The sequence below is a fragment of the Oenanthe melanoleuca genome, chromosome 1A, assembly GCF_029582105.1.
Source record: "Oenanthe melanoleuca isolate GR-GAL-2019-014 chromosome 1A, OMel1.0, whole genome shotgun sequence".
NCBI classification, from domain to species: domain Eukaryota; kingdom Metazoa; phylum Chordata; class Aves; order Passeriformes; family Muscicapidae; genus Oenanthe; species Oenanthe melanoleuca.
The window spans coordinates 60,422,790-60,450,393 of record NC_079334.1 but is presented as its reverse complement, the minus strand read 5'-3'; the positions used below and the strand labels follow the sequence as shown (position 1 = coordinate 60,450,393).

Sequence of the window (27,604 nt, the reverse complement as noted above, 5' to 3'; positions counted from 1 at the left end):
ATTTGCAGAACTTAAATTTCTGTTTCTTTTCACTTAAATTTCTGGATCCTTACCGTAATTTCAAACTGTTATTTACTATGTATAGTACTTACACTTTATAGTTATAACTACCTTCAAATAGCACATTAGAAAATTTTCAAACAACAGAAAAAGGAGTATTGTAGGGCTGTATGTCACCCAGAGGTGTTCATAACCATAGAAGTCATAGAATGAGATGAGCCTGTCTTTGGGTGATGAAATTGAATCCACTCTCTGGAATCTCACTGGACTATTGCAAACACTGTTGTAAGATGTATAAAATTCACCAAACCTTAGATGGACTGTTCCGCCTTCATGTGTTTTTATGTCACATCTAAATTATATAACCCTCTTTTATACATTTTCTAGCTATGGAGACAGTGTCCATTTTTGAGGTTGATCTGGTAACAGTGGGCTTTTAGTGATCTTTGCATCAGTTTCTTCATATCCAGCCCCTTTCATTCTGTTTTGGAATTGGTACAATTTTAGTACATTGTGAAATTTCTTCAGTATTTCACAAAACTTGCCTTTATTTCTCCTTCAAAAGTCTGGTTGTCTATAAACCTATCCATTTGTCCCCTGAGAGATGAGTGCTGTCAGCTTTGGTCATGAAAAAAAAAGAATAGTGGTAGTGAATGAGTTGTGAATGAGAGATGTAAATGCAGCAACATGGGTAATTTCTGGGTAGAAGGTTAGTAATTCTATTGTAGCTTCCATTCATATGTCTTCTATAAATTACTGTAAGAATTCCTGTTTGCCCTTTGGTGTTGCCTGAGAGTGACAAAGAATGGTTTTGAAGTCTGGTGCTATGATAATTTTGTACCCTTTTGCCCCTCCTTCACTAACAGCAAATCTAAAAGTGAAGTGAAAGTGAAGATTTTTTCTGAGCAAGAAAATAAAGTGGGATTAGCCTGAAAAAATGTATGAAGGCTTTGTCTCTCAGTTTCCAAATCTAATCTCATTTATATTAATTTTCTGAACACCACTTTTCAATTGAATCAGGAGCAGTATGTTGTGTGTATTTTTTTTCCTTTCTGATAATCAAAGAAATATTGACCTATTTTGAAAACACTTCTTTCTCTCACTACTGGCAGCTTTCATTACTTCAATTGTTGCTATTTTTATATACAAGAACTATAAAGAAACTTGAGCTGAATGTAATCTTAACTGTAGAGAACTGGATGTGGATTGCCAACATAGCAAGTGACTTTGATTGTGAGAGTTAAGGTTTATCCTTGCCTCTTTAGATTATAATACATTATCCAAGCAGAAGTCAGCTAATGGACCTTAAATTAGTGTGAGTGGTCTACAAAGATATGGCATATCATTACATGAATCTACTTTCCTTGAAGTCAGCAGAAAAATAACACATCTGTTTCAGCAGGGGAAAAAAAGGTTATAGCCAGGTTACTCTGCATCAAGATGTCTTGGTTCTTTTACCCTTGTAATTAAGCAGTGCTCTGTTCTGCAAGTACAGGTTGAATATAAAAATAGGTTTTAATGAAATTAAAAGAAAAATTTTTTTTTAGTCTAGCACCTGCTATATTTAGTTCTGCCTGGAGTGTGGCTATGGGTGTACCTGTGAAAATCCTTTGACTTTAGCAAATATAATTATCCTGCTTAAAAAAAAAAAAAAAAAGAGAATACAATAAGAAAAGGAAGAAATCAAAATCTTCCTGTGCTGTCAAAATAGCTGTTTCACTAGGTTGGCTAATCATGTAATGTGGATGGATCATCAACCTGATCACAGCCCAGGTGACAGGAGCAGGGTTGTACCTTCTAATGCCCCAGTAAATGACCTGTGTCTGTCTATCTTTAATCAGACAGCTCCCTCCATCATTCAGATCACTTGGAAGTTGCTGTGGGAAGGCATGTGCACACTCCTTTGTCTTGTCACTGCCTCCTACAGGGACAACCTTTGTGTGGGAGAAGGGGTTACAGTCAATTGTCCTGCAGAACAGTCACCTTTCAATAGGACATCCATTGCAATGTTTGTGCCAAGCTAATAATGATAGGAACAAACCAGCTTTGTACAGGCTTTCTGTTGGTGCCCTTTGCAGAAAAAAAAATGACTTCTGCTTCTTTAAGTCATGGGGACTCCCATTTGCTGTGACAGCTTTCCAATTGTTAAATAAACTATGACCATGAGCAGCTGTCAGACAAATATTGCACTGCAGGCTTTGGTTAAAAAGAGCACCAGACAAGCATTTCAGTGCCTAAAGGCCCTTTTTATTCTTTTTTTAAAGACACACATTAAAAAAAACCCCAATAACACAATGAGATTATGTGAGTCATTCACTGGGGAAAAAAAAAAAATAAAAAAAAATTAAAAGCTTTATTTTATATACTCCATGCAAGTTTCTTGTGAAAGTTATAGAATGTATGTCCATTTCTGAGAAAAGGCCTATGTGGAGCATGGAATATCTTAAATGTACACTTTTTTCGGGTAGCTAGGTAGAAAATTGAGATGCAGAAATCCTGACATTAGACATTATAAATACTACTAATCATATTCAAATTATTGTGGAAAAGCAAGAGGAATTAAAATGAGCTTCCTCAAAGCCATAGAATGTCATTTTATCATTTGTACTTTTGGCAGTAATCTAGCTCAACACTTCTGATGTTATTGCTTTTTGCTGTCTGAACAACTTGAGCTGGTTGAAGATCTCCTTGCTCATTACAGGGGAGATTGGACTGGATGACCTTTAAAGTTCCCTTCCTACCCAAACTATTCTATGACTCCATCATTCTGTGATGATGTTGCATCTTGATGTACAGGGAAAAAGAAAAAAAAAGAGGACAGTTTTCACTACAGAAGGTCTAACAGCCTAACTCCAATATGCAAGAAAATATAGGTAAATATATAGTGAGTATATTGTAATTGCATTGTAATTACAGTTGGGGAGGGAGATTGCCATTAAATTAGGAAGAAGGTGTACTTCCTCTTACTCCAGTTTACAGACTGATACTCTCTACCCTTATCTCACTAAAAGTCAAGCGAGAGAACTTGGATTTGGAATCAAACTTGTCCAGAGCTCCACTAGAAGAAGTGCAGAAATAGGTTCAGTTCAGCTGGCTGAGGAGAGAGTCAGTCAGCTCTGGACATGCCTTTTTCCCATTGACAGTGAAGCAGAAGCCTAGCTCAAACACAAATTAAAACCAATCTACACCAAACCAAACCCAAAATAAAACAAAAACTAGTCGTGGCAACTAATTTAAAAAGGCAAGGTGTGGGCTAGTTGCTTGGACGCAGGAGTTCTAGACAATATATAAGAAGTTTTTATTGAAAAATAGTATTTTTTCATGCTAAAGAGAAAATATGATTAATATTTCATTTACAAGTAGTAATAAGTAATTACTGGTTTTAAATGTAGCTTCTTCCAAAATTTCAAATTTAATTAACGAGCTAGCTAACTAACAAACAAACGAGTTAACTTATATATGTTTTCACCATTCCAGTTTTGTTTAAAGACAGAGAGGAATATATCCAGTAAAAATATAAAGCAGTAGGAAATGGAAAAAGTCAATTTAAAAATCAATCCTCTGTGATTTTTTTCTATTGACTCCTGTTAGAAATAACACCCACAATTTTTATAACTGAAATGGATCATAAAAAAATCTCAGGATGTTCAATTATTCATTTTATGCTTTTGAAAACACTTTTGGGTAATGGGTTTCACTTTTTCACCTTTCATATACCTCATTCTTTCTCACAGAAAAACGGAAACTACTCAAAAATGGAAAATTATAGCATTTTCTTGTCTGTGCTCGTCCTTCTGCTTTTGAGTCGATATGCTTCACACAGATACAAATGTTGGTCTTAAAACCATGGTAAGCATAACACATCATGGTTTTAAACAAACTGATTTCTATACAGAACTAAGTGTTTATATAATATAAGGCTTTGTGGAGACTTGAACCAGGAAATTAATTTATTTTAATTCAGTTTTTGGAAAGCAAAGTGTGGAAGTGAAGGTTTGGGAGCACCACACCAGCAATGGAATCAATTGCTATAGTCAATGCAAATGTGATTTCCATGTGTTAAGGAACTGTGAGGAAGGGTCCTTTAATAAAAATAGTCAACTTGCAACCATAATAGACATGGTATTCTTTGAAGATATTGGTTGTGTATTAGCATTGTGTATCATGCCTTTAATGAATACATTTTCCATAAAATCAGATGGAAATTTTTCTTAATCTTCCAAATTTTCCATTTTGAAGCAAAAATGGAATTTCCCTTTTCCCTGTCTTTATTAATGAATTAATCTAAGTTTTTATCCCTGCAGTATGAGATTAGGGCTGGCATATGGCTAAGATAAATATGTTTATTCTAGGTTTCAGAGCAGAAAGCTGGCATAATGTGAGAGATCAGTTGGACATGAAACCTTCTGGCTAGGCAAGCAAGATAACCTTCTTGTGAACATGGATCTTAACTGGAATAAACTTTTACCAAGGATCTTCTCCTGCTATAGAATGTGACATGGCACAGAAACTGTGTTGGATTCAATGCTTTTCCAGAGAGTTGGGTTTTCTGGGCACAGGGAGCAGAGCAGGCACAGCAGCAGTCACTTGTTCCCTGGTGACAGCAGCCAGGAGCAAATGTGCCTTTCCAAAAGAGCTCGTGGACACTGCTGCCTCCCCTGTTGTTGCTTCCCTGAGGAGAGGTTTCAGGCCAGATAATCTAGAGTGGTTTGTGAACCTGCTCCAGCTGCTGTTTCTCTCTGCCTGCACTGTCTGGGGAGAAGGACCTTGGGGCACACGGGAGAGGCATTTTTGGGAGTGAGCTGCAGAGCAGGCAGGCTGTCCTGGCAGGGAGTGTGCCAGCTCTGTTGTGGGGATCTTTGCTGCAGCTTGGCTACAGAGATACAATGCCACTCTTGAGTTTTCATGGCATAGCATGGTGGCCACCACTGCCAGCTGTATGAACAGATTCAGGTCAACACGGCTGGGTCGAAGAAAAACCTCAAAGACAAGCCTTACATGTTCTCTATTCGACTTTATCCCTTTTCTGTGCTATATGCTTGTATGCCTTTCCATTTGCCAGTGATCTGATAGGATGCCTCTGTTTTTGTTTTCTGCAGGATAAAAGCTTGGGTGGATAAGATGCAAGAAGATCTCGTGACGCTGGCGCGAACCGCAAGCGGAGTGGACCGGCTGGCTGAAGTAAGAGGAGCTGTCCTAGACTGTCCTAGACTGCTGCAACTGGAAAGTGAAGGGCTTGCATCTTCTAGGCTTTACAATCATTTCCTCCCAACACACAAAAATGATTTTGGGGGATTAAACTCTGCAGTGCTTACTGAGAGAGAAATGAGGAACAGACATCCATCAATTCACTCTCAGTGTTCAGCACTTCCCCATCGATAATATTTAATCAGCTTTGCAGTGTCTGACATGAAGCTTGCCATTGTTGCCACACTTCCACCTGAAGCAAGCACTTTTATATTCTGTGTTTGTCAAATGCTGTATCCAGGAAGCAACCATTCACAGTGGTGGAGAATTCTGCTCTCTATTAATGAGAGAACCTGTCTTTCTGACACGTATTTCATGAAAGGAGGCAGCTTTTCGTTAGCAGAAATATAGATGAGAATGAAAAGTACTTTTATTCAGCTGTTCTAATTTAACACCAAGTTTGTTTTAAAGAAAAATTCACAAATTTCTCATTGAGATTTTTTTTTGTGTTATTATTCATGCAACATTGTGCTATTGCAGAAAAATGAAAGCAAAATTAATAACATGTCAGAATTACACTGCCTATACAATTTTGTGTGTATCTATTACAATCCAGAATACAACCATATGGTCATGCATTTCCCTCTCTCTATCTCTGCACAAATGCTATCTATGGCTCTTTCTTTGAACTGATGGATATCTGATTTAAGTTGAGGGTTATTTTGCTGCTGCTGCTGCATCAGGAAAACTCTTTTTTGCCAGCCCCCTGGTGTTGGGGAGCTGAATGTGAAGCTTTGAGATTTGTTTTTCAGAAAATGATCCCAAATGATCCATGAAATGGATAGCAGAGGTTTCAAAGCTGCTGAGAAATACACAGAAAAAATAATGTATGAAGTTGTCAGGTTTAGCATTCTGTATTAATGTATTCCTTTGACCTTAATGACCCTTTTCCCAGACATCCATGTCTTGTGTGTATCCTGTCCCTGAAGGACATTTTGTCTTTACTGACTATAAGGGGAGGTTAGGTAATTAGCTCAGATGTCCATTAGCTCAGATGAGATCATCACTGTCTTATAAAAGCAAGGGCTGTGTCCCTGCATGCACAATGAACATCAATGAAGATTGCAGAGTTTATTTTAGTTCTGGCCTTTCCTTATATTTGACTGCATCATATTGCAACACAATTTAAGGTAGATGCTTTAGATACACATTTCAAGCTTTAAAAACACTAAACAAGCTGAAAACAAAAATCTTCAAATCCTGACACAAATTATGAGCTTTGTACAAGCATGGGCTTCCAACCCAGAAATGTCTGGCACTTGAGCTTGCTGAGGAAGTGTAAGGTTTGGAAGCATGGAACTCATTGGAGTTTTTGTAGGTGGATTTCACACACATCTGCTGACAGGAAAAACAAGACTTGCAAGTCATTAGTCTCCAGGTTCTGGTGGGGAGTTTCTGCTATGAGACCTTTTTTTCTTATCTAATTTAGGTGTGATCTGGTCTATCCTGCACTTGCTGTGCTTCTTTTTCTCTACCATGCAGAATCTTCTGGCTGATTCACCATTCAACTTTCCATTCTTTTTCTGCTGTGTTGCTTGGCTGCCTTTCATTTCTCCTCAACCTGTGCTATGTTTCTGTCTCAGTTCCTGCCTTGGCTGCTTGGCCAGTCTGTCTTTCTGTTTCTCATCTCTGTTTTAGGATCTTCCTCCACAGCTTTTTCCAGATCAGCATCTCTCTCTTAACTCCTTCATTTTTATTAGCATTTCCAAAACATTCTGTCCAGGTGTCCATAGTGCCTGTCACAATACTCTCATCTCTTTTCTTCCACAGGAATTTCTCTTCCCCTTTCTCACATCTCCCTCCACCACTAATTCTCAATCCAAGACCTGAAATTTTCTCCTGTATGATTTTTCTGTTTCTTCCCTTCCAGTCTCATTTTCTCCTTACTCTTTCCTTGCCATTTTCCAGTCTATTATCTCTTGTTTCTGTATCTCAGTCTCTTGCCCTTCATTCTTCATTCAGTTTTCCTCTCCTTCTTCTCCCTGTAGACCTGAGAGACCACAGCAAGTCTGATCTTTAACTGCAGAGAAGGTGGGACATTCTCTAGAGTGATGTTTTCTGATCTGGAATATACCTGTGGTCTCTGCAATTCAGCTGGTAAAATCTGTACAGTGATCTGCAGGTCCTTTTCAGGCTGAAATTTTTTTAACACTGAAGACTAAACTATTTCTTTAAATACAGAGCATTGAGATCTTAATCTACAATGAATAGGCAATAAGAAAATATGTTACACAGGATTTCTAACTGGGGCAAAACAATGAGTTAATGTCTCAACCATTTTGCTATGCCTTCCTGTGCAAGGACCACATAGTAAAATAGATAATGAAAAGCCAAGAGATTGATGTTGTCATTCTTTTTTTTTTCCTGAGAAAATATTAGTTTATGTAGTTAATATTTGGAAAATTTACAAGCTGCTAAGCAGTCTTATAATGAAAATTACTGGGCAAGCCTAATAATCTGTAGTGCTACCAGCTTTGCCACAGTGACATTCATGTGGATAAAAACAAAAACATGAGTGTTGAATATTACAGAATATATTTGAATAGCCAGAATTTATAATAGGCTTCAAGAAAATGATGTTATCTCAGAGGATATTCACAAAATGATCAATATGCACATGTAATCCTAGGATTAAAAGCATGAAAGGGGGATGTTTCCATGTAAAATATATCAAAGCCATGTGCTTGACCTAAGTGGCATGATGTCTTTCTCTAGACATGAGATTTTAATTAGCTCTCTTGGCTGCAAGGGAAAACTCAAAGCCCTGCAAGGTGTAAGCCATGCACTCTCCCACTCTTCTTGTTTACAGGCTATTGTCACTTTCCCATTTCTGAATGACCTTTTTTTTTTTTTTCTCTGCTCACTGCCTATTAACATTTAGCTAGATCTCTTCTGAAATGAACCACAGTCTTGGAAAAATGGACGCTACAAGACACGAAAAACAGCATGCCTGCCTGCTTGTCACTTTTATTCACAGAACTTGCCTTCAGTTCCTCAAGCTTTAAAAATGCTTACAGTCAGATTGAATTTTCAGCTTTTTTTCTGATTTATTTCTTCTTCCAATTCCAGAATTGTTTGGACTAAACCTGTAATCTTCATGTAAACTTGAAAAAATAAATAATTTGTTTAGGTTTCCTGCCCCTTCTCTCTCTAAATGCAGAATGATTAATATAAAAAGAAGGAGCAGATTTCTCCCATTATAAAATAGTAAACATGACATTCTGTCAAAAGCTGTAATAATCAGACTGGTAGGAGAAATGTGTTCCCTTGTTCTAGGGAAAATTAACATTAATTTGGCCAAGTGTGATGTTAAGGCTTTTAGCAAGAACATGTAACAGATTATAACCATTTCACAGCCTGGTCAACCTCCCCCTGGACTCAGGGGAAGAATTCCCACTGATTCAGCTGAAGTTACAATCTGTGTCTGCTTTGTGTGATTAAGTCTTCTATGAAGATCTCTGAAGTGAACCAAGAGCTCTCAAAGTAGCACAATTATTATGTTCTCACCTAGAGTGAAATAATTCTCTGTAAGGCAGTGTTTTTTTCAATTAGCTGCTGTGCTAACAGTGCTCCCATGACTTGCTGAAGATGTCTTGGGGTTCATCAGTGCTGTTTGTGCTTGGATGTGTCTTGCATGTCTGGGGGTCTTTGTGCTGCAGGGAATTATGCTATGGTCTCTTCTGGAGAACTATAAAATATCTTTTTTATGACCATGAGGGAGAAGGATAGGAACACTGCCTTAATTCTCAATTATTTTGATTTTAGACTGGGAGAAATTTTGACCAGAAGGAATGTAAAACTCAGAGTGTAATATGTGCTTACAAAGGAATAAAAAAATTAAAATATCAATGGCTATTAAAGTCAGGTGAGGTATGTGGTAAGTGGACAGCTGTCCTGTTGGGATCTGTACCTTGGTAGAAGTCTAATTAATTCTGCAGTGTGGACATAGATAACCAGGGAAAGTATTTTCTGTATTTAAGGTGTTCACATTCAACATGTACTAAACTTCATGGAATCATATTTAAGGAGAAAAATCTCCTCAGAAGAGAAGAAAATACCTGTATAGAGAGGATACACAATATTATATTAATTAATATTCCACATAGTGTTTAAAAAGACAAAATATTAGGGGGTTAATTAGTTCATTAGTGATTCAGCCTCTGAAAATATGAAAATGTTTGTGCTGATGTACATTTCATACACCTTTTCTCTTGTTAGCAATGATGACAGCAAATGCCTGTAGTAAGAAAATATTGCAAAAGAAAGCTTGGATGCCATTAAAATTAGGAGTTTTACTTTGAGGCTACTCTTATCCATAGCCTTAACCAGGGAAAACAGTATAACTGGAGTAGAAGAAAAAAGGAGCTGGAGAGGCAGTAAGAGCTGTTTGTTGTGATGCCCAAAGGAAACCTGGTGGGATTGGGGTGTCCTGCACAGGTCCAGGAGCTGGACTTGTTCCTTGTGGGTCCTTTCCAGGTCTGCACATTCTCTGGTTCTGTGATTCTCTCTGGGAATGGTCTCAAAATAGTCTTCCAAAAATAGCTTGAAAGCACATATTTAAATCCTGCTTTTTTGGACATTACTATGAGTTTAGGTGAGATCTGGGAGAGCTCCAACTTGGATGTAATACCAGTGTAATATCCCCATTACAGTAATGCAATGATTGCTTCAACAAGGCAGGAAGTTGGTATTCAAGATGCCAAAATACTCAGCTGGTTGAAAACTGGCAGAGTTCCACTGACTGCAGTGGATTACACTAATTTACATTTGCTAAGAATCATGACTAACAACACTTAATTTACATGCCAAGCAGGTAAAAAGTATTAAAAAAACCCAAAAGATTTTTAGGGAAAAAAAAAAAAAAGCAGAGCTTATATCTTAACCTTAATTGCTGCTGTAGTTGCCCAGCTGAAGAAAGTACTATTTAGTCCTCCCTAAGGAGGTTTTTCCCCTATAAGAGCAAAGGGAATGTTTATAAGGAGGTTTTGTATATACAACTTGAGACTTGAAAGCAGGAATACTAGATACACAGGAAAATCTTGTCCAGTGTGCTTCTTTTACTGACTCTCAACAAAGCACAGCTTAGTATATTCTTTTTAGTTTTTATGTTTTAAAACTAAACTAAACAAAAAACCAACAAAACCAAAGCAACAGCAACAAATAGTCATGTAACTGTCATTTCAACTTAAGAAGGTTCATGTAACTTTGTCTTACCCATGAACTCTGTGCATTCAGGCATTATGAAGCTGCTCTGATGTGAATGATACATGCTTTCTACAAAGCAAATAGACTGTTAGGAAAAAAAAATAGGAGGAATATACAGCAGCTTAATAGAATTTTAAAATCCATGTTGCAAAATAAATATTGCTGATCTCAGCTGCATTTTTCAGTAAGCATTTTGTCTTTAAAAAGATGAAAATATGTACAAAGTTCAAAGTCACATTTTGATCTAATATTGGATACTTCAGCATACAAGAAAAAAAAGGTGAAGAGCCTATATAACTATAGAATTTAGTAAGTCATAGTTCAATTTTCATAGTTCAACTTCCATTTTTACATAGACTATTCACAGCAAAGACTCATGACTAAGCTAATTGACAGCTCATTTAATCTAATAAACTACTACAAGTATGCTTCTGGACTCCAGCTCCTGAAAGAGCTCCAGGGACAGGAGAGAGAGAAGGAGGGGAACCCTGCAATATCCAGGGAGGAAGGCCTAGGATTACAGAATATGCCTTACAGCAATGCACGAGCTTGTCTGTTCCAAACTGATGAGAATCCTCTTTTACAGAAACCCTGAATTTAAAAATGTGGGTCTGTGTAAAGAGCTTTGATGTGACAACCACACTGGAGCTTCACTATGTCTGTTACAGCAAAGAAATGCCATCTTGTGCAGTGTAACCTTTTCAGGCAGCAGCATAATTGAATGAAACAGCAGATAGAGAGGCAGTTCCAAGGAGCTGTACTCTTTGTTTCCTTATTGATACATCTCTGCAAAAAACAGTCCATGCATGATGTTCATAAGGCATGCTGTTATTACAGTTCCAGGAGCTGTAGAGTGAATCCATATAGGCTGACTTGGCCTTTAAATGATATTCCTACTGAGATAAAAATACTGTTCCTTCCTACAAAATAAAAAGAGAGCCAGCTAACTATGGTAATATATGTGGTGATGAGTTTCATTCACAAAAATGAGTCCACCAGCAATTGTTAGAAGATTTTTATTTATTTTGTCTTTTGACTGCTGTTTTATAACAATTATCTCTTCCTTAGTGAAGAGCCCAGCTGAGATTGTGCAGGAGCACATTTCATCCCTTGCTCAGAGTGAGGTCTGTGCCTGATGCACAGATGGTGCCAGTCTGCTCAAGCACTCACGTTGGCAGCAGCTTCACAGGCCACACTTCCAGCTTTCCAGGTCTTGGATCAGTCTCTGGAGTTTAACTGAGATGAGTGACTGGTAAGAGAGACTGGTCTCTGGTTTGAACTGCCCTGGAGCAGGGATGTTCAGGAAAGCTTCCTGCTGCCAGAAGGAATTATAACCAGAGTAACTTTCTGTTGGATTCCACAGATTTGAGCTAAATTAGTCTTGGAAGTTCTGTTCTAGAAGCCCTACAGACACAGCACTGGCTTAGGGGCTGTCATATATTGCTTGGCTTGTTCATTCATTATCTGAGAGGTCTGTGCAAGGGGGGGACTTTAACAGCTTACTTAAAATTCATGTAAGACTTGTATTTGGATGATCTTCCCTATTGCCATAGGAGCCTGCAGTTCCTGCTTAAGAGGGTGATTTGGCAGGTAACTTAGCAGCTAACAATTTCATTCTTACTATTTTTCTCAATGATTGCCATGATATTTATGTGGTTCTTTTTTTACAATCATAAAGAAAATTGAATTAATTAACAAAGGCTTTATAGAAATTTTAAAGTATTTTTTGAAAACATTCAACAGATACATGGAGTTGAAACTTCTATTTATTTTTACCAGCTCAATTATTTATTTATTTATTTATTTATTTATTTATTTATTTATTTATTTATTTTTAACTACTGCATGTATAAAGTTGGATTTGATTTGTATATGCTTTAGCTAAAGGCAAAGAATTTTGTACCTCATGCTATTCTCTGATGAGCTAGCAGATGGACCTAGGCAATTTATGGACACATTCCAAAATATGCAACATTCACCCTTTTTAAGGTTGAAGTAATGGAGAGTTTTATGATTAAGAAAAGTATAAAGAAGAAATGTAATAACTGGATTTTTTAAAAAGAAAGTTGATTTTAAGAATAACAAACCAAATTTATAGATTTGGTGAACATTTTTCTGGAGCTCCTGGCTGTGGACTTTGTAAGTTTGACTTTCATTTGAAAACTAAATTTTTGATTGAAACGTTGTAATTGCCATAGGTTCTGAGGAGTTGGTCAGTATTTTGATCCTGGATTTCAAAATACTTCTGATACTTAAAATAATAATATATTGTGCACTCCATCCTTCTTCACCCCTGAAAATGGAAAGTGTAACTGATACCACAACACTTGTAGACACAACTGGTGTAACTATGAAGCTATTTCCTGAATGTCCTATATTCTCCAGTGCTCTAAGAAAGGAATGCAAGTGTTTAAATGAATTAAATCTAGGAAAAAAAAGAAAATTTTCTATTCAATCAAATTGTGCCATTCAGTGAGGTTTACTCTGACTGATCTCAAAAATCAGAAATGTGTTATATTCTTCCTTTTCTCCTTTTGTCTTTTTTTGTTGTCCTCAATGAAATAAAATACTAAGCAACTTCTTTTAAAACATAGAGAAGACTTTTTACCTATATAAAAAACTCCTATATTTTTATATAGTCTTGAAATGAAAATTTAAACAAGTCAACTATTTTTAAGTTGTTTAAGCACTTTTATCCTTATTGGATCACCAGTTTTATATCTGCTGAAATTTCTTTGATTTCAGACCATATTTATGGGTGGTTCTGGTCTTCTAAAGCTGAAGTTTTTCACTAAAGTGCAGTTTTGTTGTTTTTCTAAGGAAAGGAAGAAGAAAAAAAAAAGGGATAAACTCTATTTAATTTTTTACATTACCTTAGTAATGTGTAATAAAAATGATATCAGAAAGTTTGACTGAGAGTGTATGAAACCAGCCTCAGAAACACTTGCATTCTTTCTAAGCATAAATGGGTTATTGCACACTATTCACACCTGTCTTTTCCCTCATTCCTTAGGAGAGGACACCACTCTGCTGCCTCTGAGAGGAGTGTGGTGGAGGGAAGGGAGGTCAGGATTACTTTTAGAATGGAATTGTGAAGGGGTTGGTGCAGTGAAACATGGTCATTTCAGATATTTATTGAGGAGTCAGAGTCCATTTACCAGAATTATAATAGTGTATGAGATGGGTTAGCCTTGTTAGGGACTCCCAAAGTTATTAACAGTTTTTTAACAATGTATGTCCCATTTGAGGTCTGGCACTGCCACTGCTACGTTCTGTGTGCAACCAAATACAAAACCTTCAGGCATTAAAAGTAGAATTCTCCAAACTAAATTCTATTGAGTTTGCACATTGCTGACCAATGTTAGATGAAATCACTTTAAAAATACAAGCTGGGAAATATGAATACATATCTGCAATTTTTCTTTGTAATCCAAATGAAAATTAGGAGATTTTCAAAACAGGGAGCCTCATTTACTATTTGCAGATGCCAGTCTCTTCTACTCCCTTAGCATTTTGAAGCATTCCTTCTTCCAGCAAACAAAAGCAGCTGTAAGTCACTAAGAATAGGTGGCTGCATTAGCAAAGCTTGTCCAAGCTCAAGGGAAGAGATGGCCTAATATTACCATAGATTTAATTACTGTTTGATGATCTGGATAATCTTTGATCAAAGCACTGTTCTTGATTAATTTATCATGTTCTGTTGGCTTCAACAATGATAAATTCTGTCCTATTGGTACTTACATTCAGATGGTTTTTGTAGAAGTGAAGAATAAAATCAAACATTTTCTTTAAAAAAATTCACACGCTAAACCCAACAAAACCCCTAACACTGGAGATAATACTTTTCTAAGTCCTGTGGTTAATAAAATGCCAAAAAAACCCCTCTTCAAGTTCCCTGAGATTTAAAATTACTTTTTCAGAGACTCAATAGATGATAAATTGCATTAAGAACAGCTAAGGAAGGCCAAAATTTCCTATGAATAAGTGAGTTTGAGAAATGATATAAGTGCCCATCTCCAAATATACCAGAAGTGCAGAATAAATGTGAAGCATTTTCTTCCTATTGTTCTTCTTCTGTTACAAGAAAGATCCACTTTGAATTGGGATTTTTGAGTTCTTACTCAGTCTCAGCTAAAAGCCTGAGTTAAAACTGCTATGAAACCAATAAATGATGTCATCTTGTTATTTAATACTGTATTTTTATCACTAGGAAGCAAAATTGAATACCTTATAACACATTTTTCTTAACAAAGGGGGATTTAAAATCTTCTTTTCATGTTTGTGAAGTAGCAGAAGTACAATGCTGAACTTCTGTTTTATCAAGGTTTAAATACAAGGTGGCAATTACAAAAATTGCTTCTTAATTTGAAAGTCCTCTGGACTACTCTATTAATTATCAACAGTCAAAAGGAGCTGATGATTTCCTACAAAGTGTGCCTGATTATATGCTTCCCTTTGAGTAGGCACCTGAGTGAGCCCATTGACTGCACTGCTTATCCTCTGATGTTAACTGAGGCATAAGTGTTCCCAGCATCCTGCAGAATTGTCTGAGTGTTTTACTTGAGAATGAACTTGCTCTGATAATTTTTTCCCCAACATGCACGTCACTGCTATGATAAGTCACAGTTTTCAGCACATCAGCTGCTCTGTCACTTGTCATCCCAGACCTTTAGAGCAGTCAGTGATCAGGCAAGTGATTCTGAACAGCAGCAGCTACAGCAAAGTATTGGGGTGGTTTCCTCCTTTGTGTTGCTGCCATGAATTACAGGAATGAAGGCATCTGTGAGTTGCTAGGGAGCAGCTGTAATCTTATTTATACACTCTATGGAGCAGAGAGTAAGACATATAAAATACTCAGACTGATTTCTTTGAACACACAGAATGCTTCTTAGAAACAAGCATTTTTCAATGTGTTTCACAATGAATTGCTTCTGATTCAAAGAAAAGAAGTGTCTTGTGAGAAAGAAAAATTGTCTAGCATGTATTAGAAATAGAAAGTATTAATATAACTTTGGAAGTAGGATACACCAGTAAGAAGATAGAATTTTCTTATGTTGGGCAGCTCATATTGTTCCAGCTACTAAAATCTCAGTTTAAGGAGAATATCTACAGTAATAAAAAATTAGCAATAATACGATTATATAGAATAGAATAGAATAGAATAGAATAGAATAGAATAGAATAGAATAGAATAGAATAGAATAGAATAGAATATTAGAAAGTGGCTATTTCATTTTTCTGACTCTTTCTGCTCCCAAGATCTCATCATAGTTTGGATGTCTGTCACAGAAATGAGATAATGAAATAACTTCATGGCATTGGTAAAAACAAAAACTAAAATTACTAAATATATATGTCTTATTAGTTGATTTTTTAGATAAGAAAAGCTATTAAAATACAAACTGATTTTTTAAAACATTGAATATTATCATTAAAACTAGAATTAATTAATTAATTAGTTAATTTATTTTGACATTACTCAAAATTTCAGTAAGAAATGAACTTTTAGTTCAGCTGAGGGCTGGGCTGAAATGGAGCTGATGGCCCAGAGTACAGGCAGAGGTTCCTGGTGAGGCAGATCTTGATCACTGAGTCTTGGTAGTGCCTCAAAGTGGCAGAAAACAGGAGATTGGAAGGACCAGGGGGAATTGGCAATGAGAGGCCCTTTCCAAGAGTGAGGAGTGGGCAGGAAGAAAATACTTCACTCAGCCTTTATTTAAGTTTCACTCTGTTCAGAAGGATTTTTAAAAATTATTAAATAGGTTAATTACTTTTGTACACAAGCTTATAAAACCTAGGTCAAGATTACAAGAGTACAAGTACTCTTAGTAGTTTGGTGTGCTTTCAGAAAAGATGGAGGAAAACCCACCACAAAGTTTTGGTTGATTTTACTGCAAGCTCAGCACTGCCTTTGAGCAGTGTGAGTTTTTGCCATCATGGAGGACTCCAGCTGGTCTAGACTGACAATAAAGCATTTGGTGATTGCTGACAGAGATGTCTCAACCTAGTTTAGTTAAGTAGTCTTGAAAGGAGTATTGAAATAATAAAAATGTCCATAGATTTACCTTGTACCTTGTACTGGAATTGTTGAGCTATTTTATTTCTCATTTTCAAAGCTGAGAAATTACAGTGATTTTGGTCAACTTTTGAAATTCTGGGTTTGAACTTCCAAAGACATTGGCTGGTATGATTTCTATGTCTATGGAAGTATTTGGTGATGGAAATGAGATTGGCATGTTCATGTCCTATGTTTGGGCCCTCAGCCAAGTTACCACTGCCTGAAGGAAAGGCTCTGCTGTTTTTAAACTGGGAGACTGACATGTTCAGAGCAAACAAAATAACAAGAGGCAAAGGAGTTCTACTGCAGATGAAAATATATTTTTTTTCTGAGTGTGATACAGCATGAGGGCCATTTAAATAAATTTTCAGTGCTAGGGCCAGCCCAAATGCCTGCCACAGTATAGCAAGAGCTGTGTAATAACATCTTTCATTCTCTCTCAATTTGTGCAGAAGTGTTTGACTTGCCCTGGCGAGCTTTGTGGGAAGCAAGGAGAACATCTCTTTGTGAGAGATTTATAAACATGTCCTTGAAGACTGAACACAGAGGGGCACATCCTGCTGAGGAGCTGGCAGTTTTTCTAATCTTTGTCACATTCAACTATTGTTGTGTTGTTTCACCTTAATGTGTCTGTCTCCATCATGTTCTCTCCCCTAAAACCTTGCAGTTCATTATGTGCAATTTAAATCAGTCTTTCCTGAATAAATAAGTGTATGACTATTGACTTCAGAAAAGAATAAAAGTATTTTTGTGCTATGACCTTACAGGTTTTGCTTAGTCATGCAGTGAGGCTTTGTTCTGTGAGAAATGACAGGGTTTTACTGGCAATTTGGAGATTATTCAGCAAAGTATTATTGATTAAAGTACTAAAAAGTATTTTAGATGAAAAAACCAATCAAAACTTGCATTCATTTAGTTAAAGCATTCAAATTGTATTCAAATTAGCTCCTTTTAACAAGCTGTGGAGCCTGCCAAATTGTATTTTGTAGGACAAATGAGCACACCTTTGCCAAGAACACCCTTTATGGTTATTTGAGATGAGTATTCACTAATTTTGTTAGATTTCTAGGTAGTAGTAGGCTTGGAGAAGGAAAAGTCTGTCCCAGGGTGCCCTATCCTGAAGTGTGTATCATTTCCCTCTGTGGTGTTGTGCTGAACTGCAGCAGTGCTATGGTGGATTAAAGGAAAGAGTAGTAGGCAACAAATAAATTATGTACACACCTCCTAAATAATTAATGAATATTAGACTGTTCCTTGGTAGTTGAGACAGGTCTCACACTTCAGGAAAAAAAAGAAGTGTGTGAAGTTCCAACTAATTTCCGATGCTGTTTGTTTAGGAGCTTGCAGGATAAATCTTTCACTGGCAGTAGGAGCAGGGTAGATTGGTGCTCCTAGCCCTGCCTTGGAGTAAAACAAAGAAGGGGGGAAGGAAAGTCACTGACTCAGATCTGTGTGGAGTCATGTGCAAGTCTCAAAGGGTTTTATTTTGGGTGGGAGTTGTTCTGAATTTTTTCTTTTTTTTAATCACTGAGGAATGCAAGTTGTGAAGCCAGCCTCAAAGACAGGCTTTCCTGGTGGTAAGACCCACAATGCTTGTTATAAAGGTTTAGTGATGCTCCTATCTCTTGTGGTGATGATCTCCTTGTTATATGATGCAGGGTTTTGAATTTTTCTGATAGCTGGTGCAGGAGAAGAAAGATGAAAATGTTTTTTTTGTTGTTGTTGTTTTTTTTCTACAAATGTCCCTCTGTCCAACACTTTGATAATATGTAGTTTTCAAACCATTCAAGCTTGGGGATATGGGAGTAATTTCCCCATAGGAATTGGGTATGTGAGAAATGTGAGTGCTTTCAAATTGGGGTTTATATGATCAAACATTTGCTGGAAGAACAAATTAGATACAGGGATAAAAGTGCAAATTTTCCATCCAGATTCTCAATTCATTCCATTGTGGTTTACTGTAACTTGGCTCTACATTCTGCACAGCACAAGGACAAGACCTGTTGGAGCGAGTCCAGCAGGACACAGAGATGATTAGAGAGATGGAACATCTCTCCTATGAGGAAAGACTGAGACAGTCAAGATTGTTCATCCTGGAGGAGTTTGGGGAGACCTTATGGTGGCCTTCCAGTACCAAAAAATGGCTACAAGAGAGTTGGAAAGAGACTTTTTACAAGGGCACATAGTGACAGGATGAGGGGAATGGCTTTAACCTGAAAATCAGTAGGTTTAGATTGGGTGATAAGAAGCAATTTTTTACTGTGAATGTGGTGAGACACTTGCAAATGGTACTCAAAGAAATTGTGGATGCTTCATTCCTGACAGTGTTCAAGAAAGGTATCCCTGCCTGTGGTTGTGAGGTTGGTTCCAGGTGATCACTAAGGTCTCTTCCAGCTCAGGTCATCCTGGGATTAAGTCAAATAAGATACTGTGTTTCTGGTTGGTGGTTGTGTGAGTGCAGTATGACATCTCCTTAACTTCATTGAGCCTGTTAGAAACCAAATTTCACCAAGTGCTTAAAAATATCAGAGAACCAGCAATACAGCACTTGCCCTTATATCTGATCAGTGCAATCTCCAAGTCATTCCCTGTCTTCCATCTGCTTCAAACCTGCTTTAATTGAGTACATATTTCATTCTGCCTCTATGTGAATTTTCTTTTCTTGTGGTGCTCTTAGTTTTTGTTTATCATGTTGAGTGAAAAGATTAATTAGCATTTTGGGCATGAACTGGCATGAAATGGCATTTTTGCCATGAACTACTTCTTTCTTCAAATTTTAGACTTTTTGCTTAAATGAAACTCCAAATGAAAAGTGTTTATACAAAGTTTTTCTTATTGCTTTCACCTTTGAGTAGGAAATGAAGAGCAATTGTGTAAAAAAATCTGGAAAAAAGAAAGACTAGAAATAATTGAACAAAGGAAACCAAACATTCAAACATTTTCACAAGTGAAAAATAGGAATGCTTTAAAATTATTTCTAAAATCATTATTTTAAAATTTATGTGAAAGTTATTTTACATTTTTGAGCTCATTTGCAAAATCTTGTTTCCAGTCTTCTATAAATTTAGTAACTTTTTGATTGAGGTGTACTTCATGCAGTCACAAGTAAAGTCTAAAGAATTTATTACATTTCTCTTCAAAAAACCAAGATATCAACACCTGGTATAGTGCAGTGTTGATGAATATTTGCTGACAATGTGAAAACCTGAAAGTTTTACAAGATTTGGTGGTCATTCCAATTTAGATGTTCCTCTGAGATTTCTAGTTCAGATTCAAACCATCTGGATCTATAAAACTGATTTTTACTCTTGCCTTGTCTGTAGGACTGGTCACGACAGTCAATTTAACTCCAAAATGGTTTGCAGACTGCAAATTTAATGTGTTTCAGAGAAAAATAAATGAAGTTCTTAAGTGATCAATTGTAGAATAAAATGTCTTTATTTCCAAATTTGTTTGATTAATACTTGGCTTAATGGCCAGTTCTACTACTAAGATATGTCCTAAAAAATCCCCCCTCCCCAAACACCCTCAACCCTCAAAAATAAATAAAAAAAACCCCCTACAAACCCTCAAAATGAGATTTCTGGATTTGACCAGAAATAAACCTTTTGTGTGGCTATTTTGAAAATCAAACACCTAAAAAGCATCAAGACTACAATCTGAGTTGATTAGGATCTGTCACCTGTTGTAGTAGTTTTCTGCTCATGGTGCACTTATTTTTAAAAATAATCATTACTGTATTAGGAATAAAGCTTATTCCAATTGCTCAGTAACTGGTGGAAAGGAATGACTTTATTTCTGAAGGAAAATAAACCACAGATCAAGACCCAACATAGGTTTTGCAAAATTCATAAGTGATGAAAAGCTGTGGCAGCTTATGGGACATGCCTGACAAAAATTTGCATCGATAACTGCAGTGTCAGAAAAGTTTTTGTGGTATCATGAGCTCCAAGCAGCAGAGATACTGTGGTGAGTTTCTTGAAGGTCTCCATGACTTTACCCTGGGGAGGCTGGCAGGGCTGCAAGGCTCAGAGTTTTTGGCTCTCTGCTGGATGGCAGCCAATGCATTAGTGCTGGACTCAGTCCTGCCTGTGCCTGGAATGACTCCCCAGGACACAGCACAGCCCCACCAGGCAGTGCTACAGAGGCAAAGTACTTGAGTAAACTCAGGCCATCTGTTGGCTGCATAAATTAGTTTTCCCCATTTGGCCATCTAGCTATAAGGTATCCACTTTTTTCTTTCTTTTTCTTTTTCTTTTTCTTTTTCTTTTTCTTTTTCTTTTTCTTTTTCTTTTTCTTTTTCTTTTTCTTTTTCTTTTTCTTTTTCTTTTTCTTTTTCTTTTTCTTTTTCTTTTTCTTTTTCTTTTTCTTTTTCTTTTCCTTTTTCCTTTTTCCTTTTCCTTTTCCTTTTCCTTTTCCTTTTCCTTTTCCTTTTCCTTTTCCTTTTCCTTTTCCTTTTCCTTTTCCACCCATATTTCCCCTCCAAATAATGTATTCTTTCTTTATTCAGTTCTAGTAAGACAGAGATAGGCAAATGCCTTTTTTTGCATCTTTTTTCTTCCTTCTTTCCTTCTTATGATTACATGCTTTTCACTGTAGTGTCTTTGATTAATGAATAAAATTATCTCCATATACAAGTTTCTTTGGAAACAGTTAATGGCTCTTATATAGAGGAGAAACACTTTTGTGTTTTCCCTGTTCCCCTTCATATTTTTTTCCCATTTCCCCTTTTGTATTTCTGCTTTTCCCTTTTTTCCTCTTACTTGTTCCTCCTTTTCTTTCCTTGTGAATACTAATACTATCATATGAGTAAATAGATAAGGGACTAAACTGATTAAAATAGCATAACTTAAATGAATTAATTCAAGTGGTAGGTTTGTATTTCAGCTTTCAAGGAAGAATTAAATTCAGCAATAACTATTGTATTTGAAATTCAGTCATTTTAAAGGATCTCCATTTTACTGCTTTCTTAGCACTCTGTGGGAATCAGATTACTTGAGTATTTTGCAATTGGTTAGTTTATCACTAAAACTGGTCAATTTTGAAGATTTAAATTAAATGATCTTTAGTGTCAGCTTCTATCTCTCAGACAAAAAGGTGAAGTACTTTTTTCACAGGGCCCATTTGAATTTTCCTAGCAGTAGTCTTTATAAAGCTCCAATAAGAACAGATGCCTCTTCTCTCAAGTCATTTGGCTTATTCTGAATGTGTGCTGTCATTTTGATTTATTTCCATTTTTTCCTTTTGTAGATTTATTTGAAAAACACAGCACTGTATACTGTAGAAGCAAACAACCCTCGCCAGCTAGTGGAAATTGCAGCCAGAGATATTGAAAAACTTCTAAGTAACAGGTCTAAAGCCTTGGTGGTGAGTACTAATGGGTTAAGTTTTCTATTTAGTGTTTTAAAAGATCTTTATTTATTGTTGAAGCATGCTTTCATTGTAATTTTTACTGCCTGTACACTTAGAGGCAGTGTCAGAGTGATGTGTATAAGACATGACATGTAGAAAGATGGCTCCTGACTTCATGGTAAAAATGAACTCGTTTGTTGGCACAGGGCAGATGTTTATAATATTGACCGACAGAGAGGAGCCACGGCCAACTAAGAAATCAAGTTATAAATAGATTGGAAAATATTCCTCTGGGTGACGCACATGAATGTTTATGGCTTGAAGATCACTGTATCCATAGTCAGTAATGAGCTTGGGGAATCAAGAAACAGGTTTTTTTGTTTGTTTGGATGGGTTTTTTTCTGATTTGCGGATTTAACCTGTATTTCAGGCATATTTTGTGTGCAGGCCGTGCTTCGTTGTGGCCTCAAATTTTTTTTATGCTTTAAATAAGAAGTATCTGTTCCTTTAAAGTGCTTTTGCCAGCAATCCCATTCTCTCCTATCCTGTGAGACATCAGAGCTGGGCAATTGCTATCTATGGCTCCTACTCACATCACTCTCACCAGAGCAAGAATTTAAAGTGCTTTTCAGAAGATACTGTCCAAACATGCATGGAGGGATCTGGATGAATTAGTAAACCTGCTTCATTCAGAATAGAGCTATTAGCAATAGGCTTAAAGGATGGAAAAGCAGACTTTGGAAAAGCCTAAAGATCCTTGGGCAATTACATATCCATATAGGCTTGCAGATGAGTCTTGATGTGTCATTTAAAGTGAAAGAGAGAAAAAAGAGTGATTAATTCACCTAGCTGTAGACATCTACTCAGCTGGCCATCCTAAGCTCCTTTTCTTGTTCAGTGGAATTAAACAGGTCTCAGTCAGGACTAACCTGACATTTTCTGAGTAAGACTTTAAAATGAATGAACTATAGCTGAGAAGAACTTAACTTCTCTCTTTCTCAGCTGGAGAAGCCTCAAATCTAAATGTCTATATTATGTGTAAAGTTGGGGGAGATGAGTCCCACCCTCCCAGTCTTTTTATCAGTACAGTTTCATGCAGCTGAAGAATCAGTGTGAGTGAAACTGCTGCTGCTGCCCTGAGGACTCACCTTCTTGTAGGCAATGAAATTTTGCAGTCTGTTGCCAGTGCATAAGTACCACAAGAGGTACCCATTGTCCTGCCTTTGGTTCTAGCAGGAGTTCATTCTTCCAGTTGCCATTGTTTTCCTAATGCACAATGTGCATCGGACTTATCTGGGGCAAAGATTCTCTAATTCATTCAAATTACTGGAAACTTACTTTAAGAAATATTCCAGAACAGTTTTTTTGTGAATGTTCAAGAAAAGTGCTACCTCACTTCAGACAAGCACATCTTGAAAAGGGCAATAGGATTCAGTTTCCTGAGCTAAAAGAAAACTAAATTAGGAGTAGGATGGTCCTTTTGTCCAGTAGCTTCTAACAGCTCAGATATTTAAATTGACTTTTCTACTTGCAATTATCACACATGTATACCAGAACTTTCAGTCACTTCCCATTTTAAACCTTCCTGTACCTTTTTTTGTACACAGGAGACACTCATTATCTCCTGTACCTGATCTGTTGATTTCTACTAAGTGGATTTCTTCACCTTCCATATATATTTCTCTTTCTGCTTTTTTCAAGGACTACCTTTATGCTGTCAGTTTATAAACTTTATGTAATGAGGCTGAATTATTTACCTGAATTTCGGTCTTCTTTCTCTGAAATCAGGAGTGGGCTTGAATGGAACTACTACTACTGACTGCATAGAGGGTTTTACCTTTGGGGCTGTTATGACTCCAAGTGTTAATTAAGACTTGAATCCTGAAAAGGGTATGGTGCAAGGGCATCAGATATCCTCCAGTGATGCCATGAGGAAGGTGCCAGTGAATTACATCAACAATGTTATTGTTCAGAGACCAGCATACCTCAGGGGTGCCATGGTTTCCTCTAGGCATGAGACACAACCAACCTCTGGACAAGGTTTTAATAAACAAATATTAGTGATGACTTTTCTAATAATAGGTTGCCTTCCCTTGAGCCATAAGAGCACTTTTAAATGAGAAATAACCTTGCACTCTTAATTATTCGTGTTTTCATTTAACTGTGGGCTAGAAAAATATCACACGAGACTAAAATTCCAGGTGAATGGGTTTTTGTTTGACAGAAGCTTAAAACTGGTGGTTGTAATAGGTACCTAGCTGAGGAAGGAGAAAGGGAAAAGATCTGAACTCACAGGACTTTCCTAGGTTACTCTTACTAGGACATATATTGCATAGAAGGAAAAGTTAGGATGAAAGGAAAATGGAAAATTTTCTAGCAAAATCACTGGAGAAATAGTAGTGTGAGTAATAAGGAGGGAGACAAGCAGCAGCCTTGTAGTGAAGGATGTCAGACTGTCTTGCAGTGGAGCCTGTTGTTGAAATAGTGAACATTTCTGTCTGGCCTGACCTTACTGAACATCCCCTATTTCAGTATAATGGACCATGTGCAGATGGTCCTGCAAGGAACAAGGAGTTGGACTCGATGATTCCTATGGGCCCCTCCTAACTCAAGATATTCTATAATTCTACAATTCCATGATACCATGGAGAAGCTAATACTCTGTCTCAGTGTACCTGCTGAGTGGTGGCACAGATGAGCTGTGCTGCATTGCAGCCTGCATCCCCAGGTGTGTGCTGGCAGATGGGAGGAGGTTTCACTGACAATGTATCCTGCAATAGCTGTTGGCAAAACTCACAAAGCCTTTCCAAGAATACCTACAAATAGTATGCCTAGCCCATTGGGATGTCTGGCCCACAGATTGTTCATTTTTGCTGGACTTAGCTTCAGTTTTAGCCTTCCTACCCCACTCATGAGAGCAATAGATTTCTGGAGTTATGTAGATCCTGCTAATAGATCAGAATCTTTTCATTAAAACGGAAAACTGAGAAGATATTAATACTTACTTGATGAGTATCATTGGAAATACTAGAGTATCTGACATTGTACTATATTTATAAAACTTACAAATATTTCCTCATTGACTATATTCAATTAAACCCTTTAAAATTTATTAATATACCAGATGGATTAATAATACTTCTTTATTGCTCATGTAAAATACTGTATTAATCTTAAGATTTGCAAAGATCCTAATTATTTTTTGTCATGCTATAAAATTAGGAAGGTATATTTTAAATACTTTTGGGGTTTTGTTTTGTGTTTATGCATTGTATCATGATTTAAACAGCAACTTCACTCCTGTGCAGTATGAAGTTGGTAGCTGTGCAGCCCTTGGCCTTCCTCTCCCCATTGCTCAGTACATCAGGGAGCATCCTGAATCTTCTACAGCAGGCTAATCTGCAGTTTATCCACTTCTCCTTTTTGCTCAGATATTTGAAGATAGGAAGCAATTTGTACCTTTTATGTAGAAGAAAATTAAAGAAATAAAATTAAGAATAACAGATACCTGGTAACAGTATTTTCAAGCCCAGACTGCAGAAGTTTTAGGGAAAATGATCAAAACATAATATTTCTTGCTTAGTTAATATCCCTTTCTGCATTTGGAAATCACTTAATGTTTGACTGTTTGTGTAATAGTTTGAGATTAATACTAATTATCCTCCTATCCAAAATTAGAATTTATGCATATTGTCTTGCAAGTCTTTTCCACAATAAAATACCTCCTGTTGGAAAGCTTCAGTGTCTGGGTGTTATTGCCAACACTATATTGTACACTCACAGTGCATTTATTAATACACTTTTCTTCCATTACTGCCCACACTGTGAGGCAACAGCATAATAACCATTAGTGTAAAACAAACACTCAAGCTCCACTAAAATACATTTCACTGGAGAATGAGAGACAGTCATATTTTCACTGCTGAATTCCTGCCTATGGTTTATTTGTTTTGCTTTGGGGCCATTTGTGTCTGCTTTTAACTAACTCATGTCAAGGTCGCTCGAGGGAAGCTGCAGTCAGAACCTTTGGCTTCTTGAGCTGTGTGGAGATAAAGATGAATTACATGCACATTTGCACTGTATTGTCTAGATTTCTTCAGACATCTCAACCAGAGGCAGAATATCTTCATTCTATCCTCCTTGCTTTGATTTCTTGAGATAAAGGAGGAAGCTGAGTTTCCATGGAAACTGAGGCACAGCCTGTGTGCTAGGAGACAGGGTCCCTCTGCGTGCTGCTGGGAAATGTCCAAGGTGCACAACTGTGTCTCTGAACGAGGGGCTCAGAATGTTTATCTGCTGGTTTAGATGCAATTTCAACACAGCTGTGCATGTGTGTCCAGATCTCTCAGTATTTCCCTGTCTGCCTGAAATAAGGCTTCAGTGTCTCACAATAAAACTGGGAAGCTTAAATGTGTTATAAGGTATTTTGAGGTTCCCAGGCAGAGATCCTGTGCACTTTAAATAGAGTTGGGAATTTTTGTGTAGCCTGAAAGACCTATAAAAGTAAAATAAATTTTGTAGGTGTGCTTGATACTACTGTTTTTTGAAAGGTATCCTCACTCTGGCTTAAGTTTTGTTTTGATATCTAAAACCAACCTAACATTCTCAAAACCACTCTGGGACACCTGCCTTCTGGTCTGCTAATCTTAAATTGCCTGTAGTAACTTTATGTTGTAGTAAAGAAGTAACTGTAGTAACTGTAGCTTTCCATTCTTTAAAAATGCTCTATAGATAAATTTGAGCTGTACACTCATTTAGTAGAACTTTAACTGGACATTATCTCTTGTTCTGGGCTCTGTTACAGCTCAGTCACCAGTCTTTGAGCTCCACTGAGAATTCCATGAGGCCTAAATAGTCACATCTCATAGCTAAGTCCACCATTCCCACATACTAATCTGAAGTTTAGAGCTGATCACTCTGTCATGCCTTTGGCCAGGCCTCCAAACTGAAAATATATGTGAGTATAGATGGATACATATCTGGATAAGGACATTCTTTAAAAGATTTGCTGAAATTCCAAAACTAAATTCCAGTATCCCTTCAATTCCAAATGGTAAATCCATTTACTTTTATTCTCAGCATGTGAGGGCTAAAGTCTCTGCCTGCAAATAAAGTTGTTGTCAGTGGTGTCTGGATTCTCCTAAAGCTGAGGGCAATCTGTGCTTCTGACTTCCTCATTGCTTTGCAAACAGTGACACAGGAAACACTGTGATTTGGTCATTGGGAGACACTGATGAACCAAGCCTTGGGTTGATGGAGAAATCTGATGTTTCCTGTTGGTTATTGCTCATGTGTGTGATATCCCATAGAATCCACACAGAGAGTTTTACCCTTGGGTTGTGGTCATATCAGAGGTTTATCAAGGTAAAATGTCTTTGCCTTCCTCTCTTTCCTCAAAGATTTTAAGAATATAAGCCTTGTTGAGAATTTATTTGAAAACTGGTTTCAGTACAAAAAGAAGCATCACCTGTGTCTTGGTAGATATGCTACTATTCAATTTTTTAATTTTCAGTTGTTTCTACCCCTTTGACTGCCAGTTACAGGTAATGTTAGACAATTTTATTGCAAAGGGCTCAAGCTGGAGAAATTCAGAGAAGGAAAATAGCTTGAACTATGCTTAGTCTCCCAACAATTTTCCATATTTTGTTAATATTTTTTTGTTAGCTCTGTGGAAAGCTGAACATCTTAAGGAAGCTGGCAGTGAACTGCCTGGGCTGGGTTGTTTGCCAAAATAATTTCAGG

The 27,604-nt window shown here is 37.0% G+C and overlaps 1 protein-coding gene across 6 annotated transcripts in view; it reads left to right on the top strand.

The window, feature by feature from the left end:
* Positions 1-27,604, top strand: part of CACNA2D1 (calcium voltage-gated channel auxiliary subunit alpha2delta 1) — a 342,789-nt gene that overhangs the window by 45,351 nt on the left and 269,834 nt on the right. For all 6 annotated transcript variants that reach the window (XM_056514818.1, XM_056514832.1, XM_056514799.1 and 3 more), the window contains exons 2-3: positions 5,100-5,181; positions 21,761-21,877. In XM_056514818.1, the coding sequence (XP_056370793.1) occupies positions 5,100-5,181; positions 21,761-21,877 (199 nt within the window). The remainder of the gene's footprint in view (positions 1-5,099; positions 5,182-21,760; positions 21,878-27,604) is intronic.